This window comes from Bos indicus x Bos taurus, chromosome 19 (assembly GCF_003369695.1).
Source record: "Bos indicus x Bos taurus breed Angus x Brahman F1 hybrid chromosome 19, Bos_hybrid_MaternalHap_v2.0, whole genome shotgun sequence".
NCBI classification, from domain to species: domain Eukaryota; kingdom Metazoa; phylum Chordata; class Mammalia; order Artiodactyla; family Bovidae; genus Bos; species Bos indicus x Bos taurus.
Genome location: NC_040094.1, coordinates 34468377 through 34490960, shown reverse-complemented (window position 1 = coordinate 34490960; position 22584 = coordinate 34468377). Strand labels below are relative to the sequence as shown.

The following is a 22584-nucleotide window of genomic DNA, read 5'->3' as shown; positions in this document are numbered from 1 at the left end:
GAAAAAGGTGAACCGTTTTGGATTTGCAAACTATTCAGAAGAACATCATGGAAAAAACAGTAAAAGCTGGAAGTATCCACTTTTAAAACCGTTTCTTTTCAAACATTTTTGCAAATAGAAAATGGCCAAGGAAGACATCTAAGTCAAAGCCTAGAGAACAACACTTTCAAAGCCAAGTCTAAATTCTCAGTGCTTTTTTATCAAGGTGAGAGAAAATACAGAGGGTTAGGGTTAGGAAATCACTGTTAAGTTCTGAAGAGAAAAACATGAAAGATGGATACCTCAAAAACAGATAAAATACACTAAAGATGCAAACCAAAACAAAACACATGTAAATAACCTTTTCAGAAGTTTCATGTTACATTGCCAACAAATTTGAATCGAGGAAAGTAAGAATTTTTTTTTAACTACAGAGAAAATTCAGCTCTTAGAAAATTTCAACAGGCCTTCAAGACTGAGGAATTCTTACCCTGTTTCCCATTTCTCATCTAGATTAAAACAGAACAGTTGAGTCAGGTTAAGACTTAAGGAAAGTGAACCATTCACAAAACAAACCATGGTGATTGTGTGATGAAGGCAATGCCACATGATCAGCACAGGGCTGCACAGCTGTCTCTCTTCCTTACATGACTGCAGGTACAAGCCCTCAACTGACAGAGCAAGAGATGGGCACAGACAGACGCACCAGGAAAGAGCGAGATTCAAACACGTCTCTGCTCTGTACGTTATATACCACTCTGCCGGCCCCACAATAAAAACAAATGCTCATGATGAACTTCACATTTTTAAACTCACTTAAACAGCATCAATCTACAAATTACATGAGCATTCTAACAGTTACCTATGATAAGATCAATTTTGTCTTTACTTCCCCCTTCACTGTCATGTACTGCTTGATTTATATGTAGAGATGAACATGAATTTAAATGTTTACTAATACAACTTTCATATTAGTATATTAATTACTATTATACATTTTATACTACATGATATGTTTCATTTATAGATTGATATAAATTTCAGGTAGAAATGACAGATATTAAATGCAACCTAACCCAACAATGCAAACTGGCTGTACAGAATTAAATGTATCTAAACAGAGCTCTGGAAACACTTTACCCTCCAGCGGTGCTGATACGGGAGACTCCCTCATGGACAACCCTTGTTTTATTGTTCCTTCCACTGATTCATAGCTTCTTTTGAGACTGATTTCATGAGCTGTTCTCGGACTCCTTGTCCCTTCTCGGGCATTCTTAATATCTGCAGAACACAGACACAAGCACTGCTCGGATAGAGCCCAAGGCCTATTAGCCCAAGGCCTAAATAAGTTACTTTAACCTCATGATCTCATGATCTCATGAAGGTAATATAAAAACTGGTCTTAATCTACTACATACCTACCTCTGTGTAGATGATATTTATAAAAATGTTTTCATTCATTCAAATATATTTACTGGTCAGGCATAAACCAGGATTGCAGATATAGGGTGTAAATTAGGTCCTTTCCCTCAAGGAACTTAACAATAGTGATGGGTCCAGGTTAACTAATGGCAGTTACCACTAACAGGTACTACAGACAGCAGGCGATCAAACTGCTGAAAAGGGATCTGGGCACATGAAATTTCAGGTAAGGGTCACTGGATACAGCAATGCGACTGATGATAGTCATCGCCAGCTGAGCCAGGGTGGACACAGTGGAAAAAGGGGAGACGCATGTCTGGGCAGGACAGTGCGATTTCAGCACACTGCTCATAACAGTGGGCAAGCTGAAACTTAAACTCATGAACACATCTAAAGATGAATGTTTAGAGACAGGCATTAAAACAATTACATTTAAGGTGAATTTAAATTCAGTACTCTTTCTAGGATGATCAGACTACTATCTACTCCTTAACAAGTAAAACTGGCATTCCTTTAAAATAGAAGGGGGTCAAATAGCATTCACAGGGACTTGTTTTTGCTGAGCAGACATTTAGCTGTGGTTCTATTAAACAGAGATTCTTTTCCTAGGCTAAATCTAATGACCACAGCTGGCAGTGGGGAGCCACCACTCAGGGGACACTTACTCTGGGCTCCGCGCTCTTAAGCACTTTTCACTGACTGACTCAGTTAATTCTTCACCAAAGTTTCAAGAGAAGTACTCACGTTAACCCTTTTTACATTACAGAGAGGAAACCTGGGCTTGGGGAAAGAAAACTCACTTTCCCAAAGCCAGCAGGTAATGAGCCAGCCCCACACCCCTGTCACATGTGACAGCACCAGCCTTGGAGTGGAGAGGCGATACTTACTATCATAGGATAAGATGTGTCCACTTTTGCCTTCGTAAATAACATGGCCTTTGGAGGCGGCTTCCTCCCGGCCTTTCTCAGGACTGCTCTCTTCAATGGACAGTCTAGAAACAGGTCCCTTCACCAATGCCTCAGTGGGTATGCCAGCCTGGGACAGAGCTGGGGTCCCCTGCCATTCAATCAGACACAGGCAGCATGAGCATCACTTCAGTTGACAGGACACAAATGCTCAGAAAATGTAACCTGCCACACCAAGCATCAGATCAAGCCATGACCTCAGATAAGAAAGGCCAGCACATGATGGGAAACCGGACATGTTTTATAAAGGAAGACTGTACCTTGGTCCTTGAACCCTGCCATGCAAAACTTCCTAAAATGCCAACAGGTATATGAATTGAGTCAGCCTTCTTCCCCACCTCAAAGTCAAACCACTATGAAAGCACTTAACTCTCAGAAACAAAATTTGTCTTAAGGCCTAAACTCATGCAAATGTAGTCAAGTTTTTTCAAAATTTGTAAGAAAAAGACGACAATTTGTAAAAGCAAGCAAACAATTTATGATTTTCCTCTCAATTTCTGTTTAAGCTGAACACATGTTAAAAGCTTTGCCAGGCAGAGTTGCATCAATTATAACTTGTTTTTTCTGACAATCTGCAAATAATCCACCTTTTTCAATGAAACACAGTATAGATGATTTGGCTTGTGGTTTATCATCTGAGGTTTATCACAGGTTTATCACTGAGACCTGTCCCAAATCCCAGAACAATGAACAACTTTGTCACAAAATTTGTGCTAGAATGGCCAACCCACTTGAGACTTCACTTCTGGTTTTCTCACCAGCTGTGGTTTGGGTCTTGGGAAGGAGAACAACTGACCTGGGTGATGGAACCTCGGAGGGATGGGATGCTTTCCACAGAGAGTTTGCTAGAGGGTGTTCCCCGAGTTATGCTTCCTTCTTGAATGGTTCCTGAGGTACCTGGATAACAACAGAATCATCAGCCAATCACACCCCCACACCTAGAAGAAAAACAGGCCAACAAAACCAGCCCCTGCTTGGGAGAGACGAGAAAAAAAGGGGAACAGCAGCACAAAAGGAACAGTGTTTTATTGAAACATACTTTAAAAATAATTTCACAATTTTTAAAAAGCACTGCAGAAACACAAAATTTCAAAGTTTTAAAATGATTTTTATATGGAAAGAAAATTTAAAGGCTCTAATTTAAGAGCCCATCTTTAAAACATATTACTGACTTCCCTTAACCCATTTACTGGGGACCAGAGTATATTTCTGCCCTACAGTGTGTCTTACCTCTGACCACCCCTTCGTGCTGGGCTCTGACCAGTAAACCCTCAGGCTGTGAGTTCTGGCTTCGGGGAGAGAACTCCTCCTGCTTGATGTAGGGCACTGTGGCTGTGGGCCAGAGCAAGACAGAATGAGCTCAAGTGCCAAGTCCCCGACTGGTGCGCCACAAAAGCGGCCACGGTCCCCCCCTCCTCACTGACCTGGCTTGGTGGCCTCCTGCTGCCGCGGCAGTCCCAGAGAGATGGAGCCTGCTGAGGGCTTCGCTGCCTCGGGGGCGTAGGAGGCCTGATTAGGAGAAGGCAAGTAAGTGCCGGGTGTTCCCTAAAAATAATGTTAAAGGACTAGAATAACACTGTCTCTTCACAAGGTCAACTCTAGAGTTAAGGTACACATTGCTGTTTAGAAAACCTACCACCCATCCACCCCCCACACCAAAACTAAGAATAAGTATACATAAAGCAAGAAAATCCTCGTCACAGATTGGTTAAATTTTAAAAGCTTTTAAAAGGAGCAAGACATCTTCCAAAATCACCCTAAATTTTAGGTAGATTGATGTGTATTATTAACAAATTACATAACTGAAAACACTTAACCATACCCTCAGATGTAGCTATTATTATTAACTGCATTTATTATTAACTGCATTTATCCCTTGAAAAAATGGTGGAGGAAGAACTTCCAAAGACCCTCCTCCACAAACGCAACCAAACCAGAAAACTAGCAGGAAGGTTAAGAATCAGCCCTTTAAGAACTCTTTTCCAACTCTATAACCAAAGACCTGTAGAAATCTGGGAGCATTTATTCAGGAAAACGGCGAACTCCGGTGAGAACTGTGAGCTCTGTGACCTGTGAACTTGCTCTGCTGACCTCCATTGCCGGTCTGCTTCAGCCCTTAGAACCCACAGCTCTGGTCACATGAAAGTACGGGGGGTCAGTCTCAGGTGACTGTCATTATCAGACTGGCTGAGCGGTTCTCTAAGAGACCCCACTTGCAAAGCTGTCTTGATTTGGCCTGATGGGGTGGGGAAGCAGGTGTAGGCTTGTCAGAAACAATTCGAGTCAATGGATTAACTTCTCCCCTGGCCGAGGCAGTCAGAGCAAACAATCAGGCTAACCATAAACTGTAAGAGGGACGTCCCTAGTGGTCCAGTGGTTAAGACTCCATGTTTCCACGGCAAAGGGTGAGGGTTCCATCCCTGGTCAAGGAACTAAGATCCTGCATCCTCTGAGGTAGACCCCACACCTCCCCACAAAAAGGACAAGCTAAAGAACGAGATGTCCACAGGGGTCTGCAGAGGTCCAGCATCTCCCTGGGGACCTAGAAGGCCATACACGTGTGCAGGCTGCACACCGGCCAGGGGAGACTCCAGAAGGCCGTGTGTCCTCACCATGTGTGGTCCCACCTCAAGGCTCTGTGATAGCAGGAAGTGAGGAGGAAGGCAGTGTTGTCGGCTGCCTGGCTGATGAGCCCCTTGGTAAAGACTGGGGAATTTAAGTCCTTCGGGCACAGAGCTCCCTGATCATTAGCTGACCACTGATTAAGCAGACAGAGATCTGAGTGGCCACATGACACACTCACTCAATTTGGGGACCTAACTCGAACAAACCTGCATGTGCCATGGAAGACAAAGCGACTGCTGCATTTTTAAGTCAATGTCTCGTCATAAATAGATTTTCATTTAGACTCTGACAAATAAATATGGGAGGGAGGGAAAATCTTTACAAAACAGTAACCAACAGAGAATCTCCTGGGAAGAGAAGCCCTCTTACCTGCGAGATGGAGCCTCCCAGTAAAAACGATGGTTTCTCAGAAGCCACTGTGGTTTTCGATGACGGGATGAGAGGAGGCGGCGGCCGAGTGGGCCGAGTTGTTGGAAGCCGAACCCCTTCAGGGAGGTTAGTTATCACCTGATGAGGAGCAGGCTGGAGGACTTTTAAAAGGAAGAAAAAAATTATTCGAAATAGTCAATTTCCTAGTTTGTGATGTTCCCACCTATCCCAATTTATTTCTTCAATCACAATTCAATTGTAAGTGCAAGATGAATTCACTTAGATTAAATCTGTATCCATACTCAGGTCACAAATGGTATCTGTGACACCGAAATACTCAACTCCCTGTCAAACCAGAGCTTTCAGACTGATGTCCATTTCAGACTATTTCTGTTCAGCTTATGCAAATGGCAATCTTTAGTGATTTTTTCTCTCTTTGCACCACTCCTTGAACCTCACACAGGAGGTGAAAAGAAGGGTATTTCTTAGGGACAGCTGATATTACAACTCTAGAAAATATACAGATATGACTGACAGCCAGTTATATGTCCTCTTTGCATCTTGCATAATTTGAGAAACACTGATTCTGACTCTCATAGACACTGGAATATTTTTTAGCAGGGGGTGGATCTCAAGATTTTCACAAAGTACATGTACTCATAGGAGAACAGGCAGTCAACGTCACAGTATACAGGTATGAACACAAACCTCCCAGTGGCCCAGTGAATCTCAACTGAATACAACTGAAGATGGGATGCAGAGAAACAAGAAAGGAATTCTGAAATAGCAGGGACATGTCCTGGGAGCAAACCACCCCTGCCAGCAGTGTAGGTGGATGGCCAGCAGCCACGGCAGGAGGATCGGTATTTACCTGGCGGGCCACTAGAACGGACTGCACCCACACCGGGCTGCGGAGAGAGCCTACACGGTGACGCTGACCTGGCCGCGGTACTGTGCATCTGTGCCTCCTGCTCTAGAGCACGTGTGGCCTCAGCATAGGGCATATAGGCGACTGATTTTCCTATGGAAGTTAAAGTTACCAACATAAGGGAAGAACCCCAGATTGAAATAGCAAGTGTGACAGGACCAGCCCACACTGTCCAGAGGCAGATCCAACTCTATACTACTATAGAGGTCTAGGTTACAAAACCCTACACATCCAAATCTTCTGTGTAAGCACCAGTACTCTGACCTAATGAAATCCACAAAAATCCGATGACAATTTCTTCTTTCAAAGCACAAAGAACTTCTCTGTCCTCTTATTAGGAGAATCAAGTCTTTTCACATGCAATAAAGATCACAACAGGCAAACAACGGATTATCCAGCCATTCTATGAATTCAAGTATACCCTGAATTAGAGACCAGAATGCTGAGGATTTTGACTTTTATAATTAACCTCTTAAAGCCCACTGCTTAGTATTAGAGAAATAAATGCAATCAAGAAACGGAAGAAGGATTTCAAAAGATGCAGATCAAAATCATTTTTAATGGCTATGCAAGCTTATGAATTTTACTATAACAATGCTAATGAAAATTATTCTACTAATTTACCTCCACATGAAGTATAAAAATAAACTTTAAGCATTTCAAGGGCATATCAGATATGCAGTCATATTAAGAAAAAACACAAATATATATAATTATATAATTTTCTATATTATATATATATATCATCTTTTCTTTTTTTAAAGGAAGTAAAATTGACATACTATAATTTTAGAAAAGAAAGTAAAAATCATCTGTAACCTAAACCACTTTAAACTGTGGCATTTTAACGTTTGCCAGAACAAATTCCCATTCATCTTTTATTCTTTTGCTTACCTAGTTTTATCCACTTGTTCTTTCAGATAAATCTAAATTTAAATCATTTTGAGTACTTCCTCCCCAATGTATCACTGGAATTTTCACTGGATGTATACTTACAGGAGACTTGACATTTTATACTGAGTTTTCCAATTGAGGAACGTTGATTTTTTCATACAGGTCATTTTTCATAATTTCATATAATTTTAATAGATGTTTTTTATTTTGTTGTGAGGAAAACCATCTGTTTAGTATTTATATTTAGTATAAATATATATATATATATATCTGATTTCTGCAGATACAAGAAAGATAAATACAAATCTCTGTATACCAATTTTTTCTGAGAAACTTAATGAACTTTCCTCTTAGCTCTAATAACTTCTCAGTTAATTCTTCAGGCTTCCTAGGTGGATAATCTTCCCCTGTGAAAAATAACTTGCCTTCTCCCTCAACAATAGCCCTCTTGCTTGATTCCTTTCTCCCTTAACTGCAGTGACATGGCATCTTCACAGGTCCTTTCTAAAGAGAAGGTCTCCCGCCTCTCATTGTGAAGTGGAAGGTTTGTGACTGGTTTCAAGTAGAGAATTGACTAGCACAATTAAAACGTTCTTGAGCTTATTAAGGTATTTTTTAAAAACCGGAAACAGTGAAAGTAACATCAGCTAATAGGAATCTGTACTATGGGCAGAGCACTGAAGACTACAGGAAGTATCTCGTTAAGCTCTCAGGACTGAGATCATTAAGACCGTTTGACAGAGGAGGCAACTGAGGCTCAAAAGACTCACACCCTAACTGCCCAACCAAGGCTGGAGACTTTCCTGCAGCAGTGCAGTTCCTGGCCTGAGCTCTGAGCCGCAGTGCAGTGATGGCTTCCTGAGCACTGGGTGCAGAAATTTCAGATGCCTCTGGGGACACCATCAGGATGATGCTACCCATTCCTTCTCTGACTGATTAATAAGTGTCCTAATACTGTGCAGATTTACAAAATAAACCAACTACAAAAAAAAATGTCTCCCTTTCTAGACAATTTAACGTGAGAGCACATTATATATATATATATATTCAGTGAAGGATGGCTTTATAAGTTTATAAACATGCATAAAAATAAATATACTTGTCATAATAGTGTTAAACAAAAAGATGAAATTTTAGATGGTTCTAAATACAACCATTTAAGTCATCACGTACTCAGCTGAAAAAATAAAAAAGATAAACTAGATTCAGTTGCACAGAAGCATTAACTCTTATTTTGGTTGGATTTTGTTAAAACCTGCATTAGAACTTCACTTCATTAGAAGTGAAGTTCTACCTTTACATATGTCAAGTCTGAGTTCTTTCACTGCAGAAAAAAGGTTTCCAACTAAAGCAGGAGTCAACTTGTATAAATGTTACTAGAAAATGAGAACAACTTTTCTCTGAGGCTTTTTCAAGCTTTTCTACAAATGGAAAGGCTTAAACCGCCTGTCTCATAAAGAGAAGGTGAACACAATCCAACAGGTGGACAACAGGTGCTGCCTATTACCTTCTAAATGAGCCCGTGAAAGGAAAAGCCAGAACTGTGTTCCTACCTCACATGGACAACACCAGTTGGTAATGGTTTATATGTTAGAACTCATTCTCACTGTATTTACCATTCTATAAACTATTCTATGATGCTGCACTGAAAATATTCCTATCAAACACTCTACATACAAGTGAGTTAATTGCAAACATATAAATGTTATTTGGGAGATTATCCTTTAAGCAAACTACAAAATAGCTATATATTCAGGAGAGCCTTCAGCACTTGTTAAATGAATTACTGGATGAACATACTAGCTAGATTAGCTAAAACAAAACTTAACCTTAGAATAAAATGTAATCAACCACCCCAGTTTGTAGAGTCACCTTGAACCAAAGTGATGTCATATTAACAAACACTTTGGTGTCATACTGATCACATAAATAATGACAGTTTGGGTTTAACACCACTGTATCACTATTTAAAAAAGGATACCATTCAGATCTAAACCACATGGATTAATGTGACTGATCATGGAGAAATGCAATTCACAGTCTGAAGCCTCAGAACTTGGGGCTGCCAATATAACCCACTTGTAACGGAGATAAAGAAAAGAGCCTCAGTTCTTAAAACAATTATACAGACATATTAGAATGATTCAGATGTTGTCAGCTGAAAAATGCTAAGCTTTAGCATAAGTTCAGAAAACACTATTTGAATGTTAGTTTTTCCACATTTTAATTCTGTTTAAAAAAATTTATTCTAAATCATTTATGTAAGGGATAGATCAAAAGACTTAAATTATTCTATAATTTATAATTTTCATACTGACAGATTTTTCTCATCATTGGAATCCTCAAAAGACAAGTACTTCTGCTAAATCCATTTTTATCCTACTCCATTTAAATCATTCCTTTAACATGTAATTGCTGAGTACACATTATGTCAATTACTGAGTTAGGGATTAAGGATTCTCTAGAGGCAATATACTAAAAGCTCACAAGTTAACAATATTTTTTCTACTTTCATTCAAGAAATATTCATTTAGCACCTATTATACATATAGCCATGGTGGGTATTAATCTGGTTCCCATTTTTAATAGCCTAAGATTTATATTTAAAACACTAGCAATCTTATATGTAAAACTCTGACACAGGACGTTCAGTAACTAACCGTTTACTCCTGGTGGGACAGGGACAAGGAGTCAGCAGGGTCAGTTAAGCACGACAGTTCCACTTTTACGTTAAACAGTCCTTGAAATGCATGGCGTTCTATAGCTAACAGCCCTTATCTTATACAAGGTACTACCAACAGTCTACTGAATCATTACAAAAAATGAAACCATAGTCAGAGAAGACTTTAATGGTCTCATATTCTAAGTGTGTTGTACTAGGCAGTCCATCGGTTACTATCAACCAGACTACTACTACAGACTACTGACTACTAGGTGCCATTTTCTAACCATAACAGAAGAATTAACTAAAATTTAGTAATGGCTCCCTTTCTTCTTGTTTTAAAAGAAACTAAGTGTATCATGCACCAACTAAAAAGAACATGCACAACTCAAATCTGTCACTTGAAGTAACAACAGTGACACAAAGGATAACAGCACTCTTCAAGGTGTCTATTACACTATGCATGTGCTAATATACTACTGCTGTAAATTATCATACTGTATGTAAAATAATGCTGAACCACACGTTATAAAACAATACTGAATGTGCATTCGTTTTCAGAAAGGCAAAGATATAGCTAGATTAGACAGACAGATGTATTATTTGCACTTTACTAAAGCTGAGAAGGTCAAGTGGCTTGCCCACGACCATAGTGAGGGGTAAGTCAAGGTCTGATCGACTGTGCTACACCAAGTTGATCTCATCATATCAGAGGTTTAGAATATTTCCCTGACTTGCTTGGAGGACAGGTAATTCTCACTGACTCTGAAAACTCAGATGAACACAGCAGAAAGAACAGCCAGTACACAATCATCAGCAGTAAAGTGAACATCACAAAATTCACATTAACAAGAAGTCTACTGAAAACATCACCGCCATCCTTCAGTGATCAAAAACACTGACATCCCTTGACAGTCTAACGGAGGTTAAGGTAAGGAACTTTATCTGTTCAGGACAGCGCCATTAGGTTTCAAATGCAGCTCTGTTTCCCACCACCTGCACCTGTGTCCTGGGCGGTGCGCACACTACCCACCTTCCCAGTCTCTGCCGGGGCTCCGGGCGGCACTGCATGGGCTGGTGGAGCTCCGACACTCTAGGTCCAGCTGCTCCTGCCGTTGCCGCTGTTCCTCCAGGAGTGCCGACTCATGCATGGCTTTGATGTGCCGCTGGTAGAGGGCATAGCCGCTCACAGGGGTCCCGATCGGGATGTTACACGGGGTGCAGGAAACCTACAGGGAGGAAAAAATCTAAATACGCCAGACACCAACAAAGTAGCCATTTTACCATCTGTTGCAAGTAACCCTTATTTCTATATAATCTGACTGCTTGAAGTGGTTTTACCATTTTTTTAATCAAAGAAATCTTCAAGCTTTATGCTTAAAATGCTAAACAATTACTTTCAGATTTGAACACGATATAAATCCCAAACCTGTGTTGCTGCTGCTGCTGCTAAATCACCTCACAGTCATGTCTGACTCCGTGTGCCCCATAGACGGCAGCCCACCAGGCTCCCCCAGGCCCCTGGGTTCTCCAGGCAAGAACACTGGAGTGGGTTGCCATTTCCTTCTCCAATGCATGAAAGGGAAAAGTGAAAGTGAAGTCGCTCAGTCGTGTCCAACTCCTAGCGACCCCATGGACTGCAGCCTACCAGGCTCCTCCATCCATGGGATTTTCCAGGCAAGAGTACTGGAGTGGGGTGCCATTGCCTTCTCCGAAAGTTGTGTTAAGAGAAATCAAAGTCAGAAATCACAGTATTTCCATCTGCTTTTAACTTAAGACGTTGAGCCCCTGGTGGCTCAGGTCTGGCCCACTCTCTTCCCGACCCTCATAGGTGCTCACACCCACTCCTGTGGATTTAAATGTCACCTCTATGTTAATGGCTCATAAGCAAATATTTCTGAGACATTTTTCTCCAAGTTCCACAGTCACTGCCCTTAACAACTCCACTCAGCTATCTCAAAGCACCTCAAAACTCACATTCAAAATGGAGCTTCTCATTTGCTACACTGAACACTTCTCTGGCTTCTCGTACAAAGCAGAACCCCAGCAGCTTCAGCCAGAAGTCTGGCAGCCACCATGGCCTCACCCATCTCCTCCCCTCCACCACCAACTTCATAAGATGCGGTTCTCTTCAGACAGGCCAGCCCCACCATCCAACGCCACACTGCCATCCCTCCTGCCTTCCCTCTTGCTGCCGCCTGCTCCGCTCTCACAGTGCACATCACTGACACAACGGGCAACTTAGACTCCTGTTTTCTCTGTCTTCTGTCTCTCCCACCTCATAAAGAAAAGAATCCAAGCTGCTCTGGCATGAATATGCGCATCCTGGGACTAGCAGAGAGCAGACCCTTTTACAACCTGTGACCTAAAGACCCACAGTTTTTTCCACTGCTGTAGGTAGGATTTTTCACTGCACTCATAATACACACATAATTTTCTTGCCTTTGGGTTTTAGCTTATATGTAAATGTGCCTTCTCCTTCTTTTACTATAAATATAAAGCAAAATGAACTGCGTTGGTCCAATCAAAACATTATTTCCTATGAAGAGTTTTTAAGTGTCTCTTTAACCAGGAAGTACTCCTTCCTCTGAATTGCTCATAGTATATTTTTCAACCTAACAGAGCATCACATTTTAATTCTTTTAAATTTTTATTGTGCAGAGGGGACATATGTACACCTATGGCTGATCCATGTTGATGTATGGCAGAAACCAACACAACATTGCAATTATCCTCCAATTATAATAAATGAATTTCTAAAAACTGAGGCAGAACAAGAAACAGGATTTGCTTCTATGTCTTATTATCAAGACCAATCTCTAAATTTTCTGAAGTCAGAGATTATGACATTCCACAAAACATAAGAAAAATGTTACCTTGAACTCGGCAGACCCTCAATTTATGTCCATTTGGGTAAATCAACGAATGAACAAATGTTTAATGATTTTTTTGGTGAGCCTATTTATCAGAGGCACACACTTAACTTTTATGTATTGTCATGTGACCTAGGGAACAAATTTTTATCCTCTGAAATAAAGAGCTAGAACATAACTAAGGATCAATACCCAATACCAGAATTCAGGATCAAAAGGGAGTCAAATTCACAGAGATTAATAAGATAATATGCAAATAAAACTAGGTTTGGAACTGTATACTAAAGCTAACCATAACCTCTATAATTTATTCTAAACATTCAACATCTAGATACACTATTTATATTTACTATTATCTTATAGCAAAACAAAACAAACACAAAACTCAGTAACATTTATGGCTAGAGCACCACATTTCTCTTTTTAACTTAACTGGAAATGGATCATTTCAATCAATTCTCACATGAATTCATTTGAAAAAGCAATGCATTCAACAGATGAATGGATAAATCAAATGTGGTCTATACACACAGTCTTAAGATAGGAGAATCAACATGTGCCACAATATGAATAATCTTCAGAACATTAGGCGAAGTGAAATAAAACAGCCACAAAAAAACACAAACACTGTATTATGAGCCCACTTCTGTAGGTAGCCAAATTCATAAAACAGACACTAAAAAGGTATAGGTTGCTGGGGGCAGGGGAGAGTGATGGTTTAATAGATATACTTAACCCTACTGAACAGCACACGTAAGAGTTAAGACGTAAATTTCATGTTATATGATTTTTACTACAATTAAAAAAAAAAAATCAAGCACTGATTAAAGAAGAAATGTCTCTAAAGGTCTTTGTTTTCAACTCTACTTTTCTTACTCACGTTGAAAACTTACCATTGGTGGGATGACAGCAGCTCGATGCTGAAGCTGAGGCAGGTCCAGTGGGTTTGGTTTTATGGGTGATGAGACCAGTATAGACCCAGCGGGATTTAACAACGAAGGCTTGGAATCCATAGGAAACATTCTGAAAATGCAATTAAAAATGACTAATCAATATATTCTTATTCAATACTTTAAACATACAATCACCATAATTCCTTGTAAGTTAACATGTACACACACACACATATATAACATTAACCTTACATATTTGAATAGTAAGGAAAAAATCTACAAGGCTAAATTTTCAGGTAAAGAAATCTAATGTTAATTTATAGGTTGATACTCATCTGCATCTAACCAACAGAACAATCTGAACAAGGGCCATTAGAGAATGTCAGGTCCTAATTTACCATTAACATAGGTTACAAACTAGTGTTTTGCTAAGATGAGAGAGTATTTTTAAAACATCTGAATAAACCACCATCATTTTAAAATCAAGAATTTCACCCAGGGACTTCCCTGGTGGTCCAGTGGTGAAGAGTCCACTTGTCAATACAGGGGACGTGGGTTCCATTCCTGGTCCACGAAGACCCCAACATGCCACAGGGCAACTAAGCCCACGAGCACCACAACTACCAAAGCCTGAGCCTAGAGCCTGAGCTCCACAAGAGAAGCCACCTCACTGAGAAGCCCACGCATTGCAACAGAGAGCAGGCCCAACTCATCACAACTAGAGAAAACAAGCCTGCACACAGCAACAAAGACCCAGCAACACCAAAAAAAAAAAGAAATAGAAACAACAAAAAAATTTCACCCATAATTCCAGACTCCTGGTTTCTCATGAAAACTGGGGAGAAACGGCAACACAGAGGCAGCACTCCCACGAGGCAACAGCAGGTTGAGCTCACATGGCTGCCCGCGCTCCCCACCCAGCCCGTGCTCCCGCTCACCCTCTGCCACCGCACACTGCACCACTTCACTTAGTTTCAGGACCCACACTTGAGTAAAGGATGTCCAGAAGAGGAACTGGAACACAATACCTTACAGGCGCCATCATATTTCCCAGTGTTGTCAGTTACCGGGAAAGGTGAACATTTGAAAAGGTATAAATGTGTAGGAAAACAGGAATGTGTAAAAGAAAACAACTTTTTACACAAAGAATCAAGATATTATTAAAGATACAAACAACAGAAAGTGTCATTTTGCCAGCTTGGAAGCAAAGTGAACTAGAGGATCATCCACAGAGTACCATGTGCTGATAAGGAACGTCAGAACTTCATGACCACTATCACAGTCAGCCCTCAGGTGCTCCTCCCCTTTATGATTACTGCCATCCTAATTTTCCCTTCACTCATAAATTTATAAATAAGTCACTAAAGCCAACAGCACAGAATACATGACTCTTATTTTAGATGACATATTTCAGTAAAACATGCTTAAAAAAGGACCATACAGCTTGAATCCATTTATGTTTAAAGTTTGGAACAGTTAAAATCCACAGTATTGAGACATGAGAAGAAGAATGCTAGAACCTTCAATTTTCTGAAAAACCATGGTTAAGTAGGAGCCCTATATTATTTCTATTTTTGCTGATTAAAATTCTATTATCTACCACATAAAAATCTCCTTGGAGAAATCATGATTGTTATGTTCAATACCATTCTAGTATCAAGTCCCATTCTTTAGTATATAAGATGTACAATACACTGTAAACGGACCGAAAGCACAATGACACCAGGACACACTATAGAAGCAGAGCTCTGAGCAGAATCTGGCTGTCTCCTGAGAGCCTCTTTCTTATTAAAAAGGGGGAACATAGAAAAAAAGAGCTGAGTTGGGTTTCTGGTCAAATGACATTTTGGTCTAATTCATTCTACAGTTTGCACCAATCAATTCAACATGGTACAAATGATTCTAGGTACTGTGATTCTAGGTGACTGCATTTCTTTCAGGGAAAAGTAAACACCCAAGAAACTGAGTATACTAAAGAAGGTAGTATCTACTCCTATAAAAATTTATTTTTTTTACAGCAAATGTTATAAAAACCATAAAGATTGTATTTCTATAATATTAATTTGACTAAAAGTACGTAAGTTAATTTGTATCATACTGTACTTTAAATTACAAATATGAATAATCTACCGTTTTAAGTGATACAAAAAGGTGACCATTACAATCACCACCAACTTGAATCAGATTATGCTTTCTAACACACTTTTCCTCCAGTCCCCATTTTTGCCCTCAGCATCTCTCACATCTCACACGCAGGCACTGTGGCCTCGCTCCGAGGCCATTCCATCCGAGGGCAGAGCTGGGGCCCCCGCCTCCCGCCTGCCCCTTCACCACCACGTCACATGGCTCGGCCACCACAGCAGCAGGCAACTGCGGTTCTGGTCACAGCTCTGGGAGCTGACCGCCATTCTCTGCTATCATATGGGATGTACCTAACAATTGATACGGAAAGAAGTTAAAGTCTTTTTCTTTAAAAAATAACGACCACACAGTTCTTTTTGGTTAATCAGGTGACTAGCATCAGAACCCAACAGTAAAAGCAGACAGACTCTCTCACTGGCCAGTATTTACACAGGAGCAACCTTGGCAGCCAGCACCACCCCGGGTTCAGTCTGCGACCAGCAGAATAAAGACGGGGGAGGTCAAGGAGGGAGCCTCACCGCTGCCTCTCGGGCTCCCCGTCCACGTCCTCGTCTGCACTGCAAGTGGCGCTGGAATCGTGGTCGGACAGGGGCTCGGGCCTCGGGGCACTCAGCTGCTGGGCCACCCCTAGATCGTCTTCTCCAGGCTCCGGCTTCTCGCCACTCCTCTGCAGGTCTCTGTCTTTGGGGTCCCCTTCGACTCTGGATGGACTGCTTTCTGGCACCCGCATTTCAACATCCACAGCATCGGCCTTGGCGGCAGAGGGGAGGTCAAGAGCAGAAGTGCCTTCAGCCCCGTGCTCCTCGTGCTCCACTTCCATCGGCTCGGCCGTGTCCACTGTGATGCTATCATTCGCCGGGGCTTCCACACTGTCATCCTCGGCCACTTTTGTGCTCGCAGCTGCCGGCGAGGGAGAAGGCCTGGGCACGGCATCAGGGGTGGCCTCCAGCTCGGCCGCGGCCTCAGCAGTCCCTCGAGGAGGCGCATTTTCAGTGCTGTCTTCGCCAGGCTTGACAGCTTCAACTGGTGAAGGAGAAGGAGCACTTTCTGTATCAGAACTATTTTCAGCACCTTAAAGATAATGATACAGCATAAAAATCTGATAATGAACATGTGTCAGGTGGTGACAGAAGCCATGCTTGAAAGTACTTGTTTAGGATGAGTTATCCTCCTGTGATGACCTCCCTTGAAGTACCACAGCACTGGGAAAACAAGTTTTCTAAAAAGTACGAAAGGGAAAGCTCAAATTGCCTCAGTCTTTGGAAACAGAAAGCATAAAAGCTTTTAATGTCCAAAAATAATTCATACAAAATTTGAAAAAGATAGATTAAAAAATAAAACTAAATCAAAAACATTTCCATAAAAGATGACATTCTGATTTATTTCTACCAGTCCTGTCTCTGCTTTTTTTAACCCAGGAGAGCTGACATTAGAACAGCACCATCCAAAGAGGAACCTAATGCACATTACATCTGTAATTTTAATTTTTCTTGAGGCCACGTTAAAAAAGTAAGAAGAGAGACAGGTAAAATTAACTTCAACAATAATTTTATTTAACCCAATATGTGCAAAATATTACCATTTTAAACATAACCAACATAGAAACCTAGTAACAAGGTGTTTTACCTTTTTTTAGTACTAAGTCTTCAAAATTTGCTATTTCACATTTCGGCACATCTCAACTTTCTCGACAGCTGTCCCTTGGTGTCTGGAGGGGACTGATTCCAGGAAAACCCCCACACCCCACCACAGATACCAAAATCCACGGGTGCTCAAGTCCCTTGTATAAAAGGGCGTAGTGTTTGCATACAACCTATGCACATCCTCCAGTACTCTTCACATCATCTCGAGATGACTTATGATACCTAATAAAACTTCTGTCTGAAGAGCTGTACGAACAATGCAAATGCTGTGTAAATAGTTGCCATAGTGTGGAATTCTGCTTTGGGGCACCTTCTGGGTTTTTTTTTTTTAATATTTTGGACCCGCAGCTGGTTGAACCCACATATGCAGGATCCTCAGGTGGAGGGAAGATTGCAATCACATTTTAAGAACTCAACCACCACACGGGTGTCCAGTGGCTACCTCACTGGATAGCAAAGCTCTAGGACAATATTACATAGGTTCTGTCATTTAATTTGTTGTAACACTGGTCTTTCCCACCATTTGTTCCATCTCATACATGTACTTTTAATGCTTTTACCTAGATGTCACAAAGGAATTACAAATTCTCTGTGTCTTACTCTGGACTGGTATTCAACTCTCCCAAGTCTCAAATCAAGCTCTTTTTTAGAGTTTAGTATCCAGCAAACAAGCTAGGAACCCAGGAGTCATCTTTCACACGCTCCTCTCATTTATCTCCAGATTCTGCACCTTGATGAGTTATAGATTTCTCTCTAAAAATATCCCTCAAATCCAGCCATTTCTATTCAATTTCACAACTGCCATTTGACTCCAGAAACGACTCTTCTCACCACCACCCCAGACTCCTCTCTACCACAAAGCCAGAGTGAATTTAAAAGCCAAATCTTACCAAAACTCACTCCCACTCTCTCCCGCTTAAAACATCTCCAGGAGCCTTGCTGCTCCCAGGATCCAGTCCCAAGCTGCTGGGTGTGGCCATTCTTGCGAGCTGCCAGCTCTCTCTCCAGCCCCGCCTCCTCTGTGGTCTTCTTTCAGTTCTTTGAAGGTCCATGCATCCCTTACCACTGACTACACACATTCTGAATGGCTTTCATCTACTCTTTCCTTTGGATATTAGATCAACTACCACATGCTTTAAAAAAAAGCCTTCTCTGATTACCTCAACAAAGCTGAACTTTGCTGCTGATGGCTTCCACAGCACATGTACTGACTGCAGCTACAATTTTACTTTTGTTCACAATTACGTGACCCCTGGCTGTTGCTCCCATGAGCCTGTGAACACCATACGGGTAAGGATTACACATTTTGCTTTTCATTTAGTCCTAGTGACCAGCACAAGGCCGAGGTCCTGGCACAGAGCGGGCTCACATACCTGATGCGGTGTGAAATGAATGAGTGGCTGTGAACATGTCTTTAAGTTTACGTCACCTTTCCTCTATTACTGAACCCTTGGGCTACTTTCAACGCGACACTGCTATGAACAGGACACAGAGATACTCACTTCAACATTATGTTTTCGATTATTTTCTTAAAATAGATTACAAGACAACACAAAAAATTTACATCTCCCTAAAATTAATACATATAACTCCAATGAGAATCCCAAAGGTGTGTAAGATCAATTTATAATTTATGTGAAAAAATAAGTCCCTGAGAAAATTCAAGAAAATTAGAAAATGTTACCAGCATGGGAGAGACTTACTCCTCAGACACTTAAACTCACTACAAAGTCAATGTATTACGACACGTTTGGGGCTGCCCCAGAGACAGACAAGACAAACCAGTGGTACAGAAGAGAAGGTCAGGAACAGGTCCTGATGGACGTGAGGAACTGATACATGCCAGAGCCAGTGCTCTAAATCTCTGAGGCAGGATAACAGCTAATGAGTGCGATTTCTCAGAACTGCTCCTTTGGTGGGAGAAAAACACGAATGCTGCCTTACATAATGCAGAAAAAGAATTCCAAATGGAATAAATCCTTTTAAAACTCTTAAGAAGATAATCTAGTACGAAATACAAATAACCTCAAGAGATATGCAGAAATATTTTAAGCAAAATAGGAAACTCGGATGCCATAAATGTATCATTTTTATATAAAAAACAGTAAAAATAAAAACTTAAATGATCATATGAGAACAAATACTTTTCACACATAATTTTTAATAACTCGACAAATTCATGCTTTCATTCATTCAAATATGTGCCTAACACCTGCCATGTAAGAAGCTGTTTGAGGTCCTGGTAACCCAGCCATGGGAGAAGAAATCCTAGGGTGAAACAGGGAATGAGCAATAAACACTTGACACATCAGGTAGTAATAAACGCAGTGAATATGGAACTCACTGAGAGCCAGTGGGTACAGAGGCATGAGAGCACTCACATGACATCGCCAGAGGCCCAAAGGAAGTGGGGAAGCGCATGCCAGGAAGAAATGAGCACGCGGAAAAGCCCCTCACCTGGGGTTGTCAGCTTGGGCGCAGCAATGAGGACAGTGGGCAAACAGAGGGAGTGGCGCCTCACACCTGCCAGTGCCATCATCACAAAGACAAGCAGTGCCAACAGCTGGGGGGACGTGGAGAAAGGGGGCCCTTAATGCACTGCTGGTAGGAAGGGAACTGGTGCAGCCACTATGAAAAAGAGTATGGAGCTTCCTCAAAAAATTAAAAACAGGACTACCATATGACCCAGCAATTCTATGCCTGGGTATTATCTGAAGGGGGAAAAAAAACACTAACTTGAAAAAATATATGCACTCCAACATTCACTGGAGCACTATTTACAATAACCTAGATATGGAAGCAACCTAAGTGTCTGTCAATGGATGAAAGGATTCAGAAAATGTGGTATGTATATACACACACACACATATATGTAAACATATATAAATATATGTCTTGTCATTTCTGACAACACAGATGGAACTTGAGGGCACTGTGCTAAGTGAAATAAGTCAGACAGAGAAGGACACTGGATGATCTCACTCACATGTGGAATCTTTAAAAAGAAAACAGCACCAATAGAGAGAATACACTGGTGGTTGTCAGAGGCAGGAGGTGAGGAGTAGGCAAAAGGGATGAATGTGTCAAAAGACTCAAACACCTAGTTATAAAATAACTAAATCCTGTGGGTGTGACGTACGGCATAATGACTACAGTTAATTACACTGTGTTGTAAATCTGAAAGTTGCCAAGAGTAGACATTAAAAATTCTCATCACAAGAAAAGTAACTATGCAATGATGAAAGTTAACCAGACTTACTGGATGATGAACTAGATTATTTCATAATGTACAAGTACTGAATCATTATGTTGTTCACCTGAAACTAGTGTAACATTATATGTCAATTTTATCTCATTTAACCACAGTAAAAAAGAACAGAGTGAGCAACAGAAGGGGCCGCCAGAGGCCAGAGACGTAAGAAGGGCCAGTGCCTACAGGGAGGCTGCACGCCTCACTGCAGGCCTCCAGCTTTGATTCTGAATGAGATGGGAGAAGCATCACAGGATGTGGAGCAGAGAGACCTGACCTGATTTGTATTTTACAAGGTTCACTCGGGCTGCTCTCTGGAGGAAAAAAAATATAATGGAACAAACAGCAGCAAGCAGACCAATCCAGAGGCCACTGAAGGAAGGGACAGTGGCTCTAAGTGGGGTGGCAGCAATGGAGGAGGGGAGATCTAAGGAGATGCACCCACGCACCCAGGGGGAGACTGGAGGGAAAGGGAGGTGTGGAGGTGAGAGACACAGGTCGGTTTCGGATGCTGTTAACCCTTAGGTGCCCAAATACAAAGGTTATACAGGCAGTTAGATGTGTGAGCCTGGACTCAGATAACAGCTCAAGTCTCAACAACAAAAACAAAATCAAAAGACAAAAGCTCAGAAGAGCACCTCATGTGTTATAAGGTCTAATGGACAGCAGCAATTATGGTTGGTGAAAGATGTTACCAGTGTTGAAAGGCAGACAAAAAGCCAGACTTCATCCTCATTTCCGGAGAGGGCAATGGCACCCCATTCCAGTACTCTTGCCTGGAGAATCCCATGGACGGAGAAGCCTGGTGGGCTGCAGTCCATGGGGTCCCGAAGAGTTGGACACAACTGAGAGACTTCACATTCAATTTCAATTTCATGCATTGGAGAGGGAAATGGCAACACACTTTGGTATTCTTGACTGGAGAATCCCAGAGACAGTGGAGCCTGGTGGGCTGCCGTCTATGGGGTTGCACAGAGTCAGACACGACCGAAGCAACTTAGCAGTGGCAGCAGCAGCATCATTTCTATTCACACAGTGATGGAAGCCAAGTTCGAGGACAAACTAACAAGTCATTTCTCCTCCAAAGCCTGGAGGACACGTCAGTGATTATGCAGATGACATCATCTGGCATAAGCACTCCTTCAGTTATCTTCTTCTTTCAAGTCTCAGTGCTTTACCAAGCACCAGCCAAGTGTGAGTGTCTTTTTCTTTCCCCCTCAGAACACCTCAAAGAATGATTCAGACCAAGAGAAAATCTAAATTACAACAAAGGTTTGGTCCTTCTGATGTAACTCATCGAATTACGAAAGATACTCATATGGTCAGACGCCCATTCAGGAAGCCAACATGGAGACTTGGCCTCTAGCAGCTATCTCCACTCACCCGAGCGCAAGAGCCTGAGGGCACAAACCCATGTGGCTTCAGGGTCTCCGTGAACTGAGCAGTTAAGACCAATCAGGGCTCATGGAAAACGCACTGTGCTTGCTGCTCTGCTCTGACAAGTGAAATTAAGTCAAAGGAACTGGAGACCCCACCATTCTGGTGGCAAGTTCATTTCCTACTAATAGGAAACCATTCCAGATGTCATCATTCCAAGGATCTCCCTCATAGCTCAGTCGGTAAAGAATCTGCATGCAATGCAGGATACATTGGTTCAATTCCTGGGTTGGGAGGAAGACCTGGAGAAGGAAATGGCAACCCACTCCAGTATTCTCGCCTAGAGAATCCCATGGACAGACGAGCCTGGCGGGCTACAGCCCGCTGGGTCCCAAGAGTCAGACATGACTTAGCGACTAAACCAGCACCACCAGACGTCACAACACACACACACGTACAAATGGCATGATGTGACCAGGCCAGTCCACACTAGAGCCCACAGAAGCATTGCTGTAATACCAGGTTGTAATTAACCTGACAACCTCATTTGACAGTTTGGAAA

The 22584-nt window shown here is 41.6% G+C and overlaps 1 protein-coding gene across 20 annotated transcripts in view; it reads right to left on the bottom strand.

Annotated features, from left to right (window-relative positions):
• The window catches only part of NCOR1 (nuclear receptor corepressor 1), a 115586-nt gene that overhangs the window by 25804 nt on the left and 67198 nt on the right, over nucleotides 1-22584 (bottom strand). For 13 of the 20 annotated variants that reach the window (XM_027519419.1, XM_027519418.1, XM_027519422.1 and 10 more), the window contains 10 exons: nucleotides 16271-16823; nucleotides 13611-13740; nucleotides 10878-11073; nucleotides 6232-6381; nucleotides 5361-5521; nucleotides 3791-3911; nucleotides 3597-3698; nucleotides 3163-3263; nucleotides 2289-2457; nucleotides 1120-1260 (listed from right to left, as the gene is read on the bottom strand). In XM_027519419.1, coding sequence (XP_027375220.1) covers nucleotides 1120-1260; nucleotides 2289-2457; nucleotides 3163-3263; nucleotides 3597-3698; nucleotides 3791-3911; nucleotides 5361-5521; nucleotides 6232-6381; nucleotides 10878-11073; nucleotides 13611-13740; nucleotides 16271-16823 — 1824 coding nt within the window. The remainder of the gene's footprint in view (nucleotides 1-1119; nucleotides 1261-2288; nucleotides 2458-3162; nucleotides 3264-3596; nucleotides 3699-3790; nucleotides 3912-5360; nucleotides 5522-6231; nucleotides 6382-10877; nucleotides 11074-13610; nucleotides 13741-16270; nucleotides 16824-22584) is intronic. The other 7 variants (XM_027519429.1, XM_027519437.1, XM_027519430.1 and 4 more) reach the window with 4 other exon arrangements.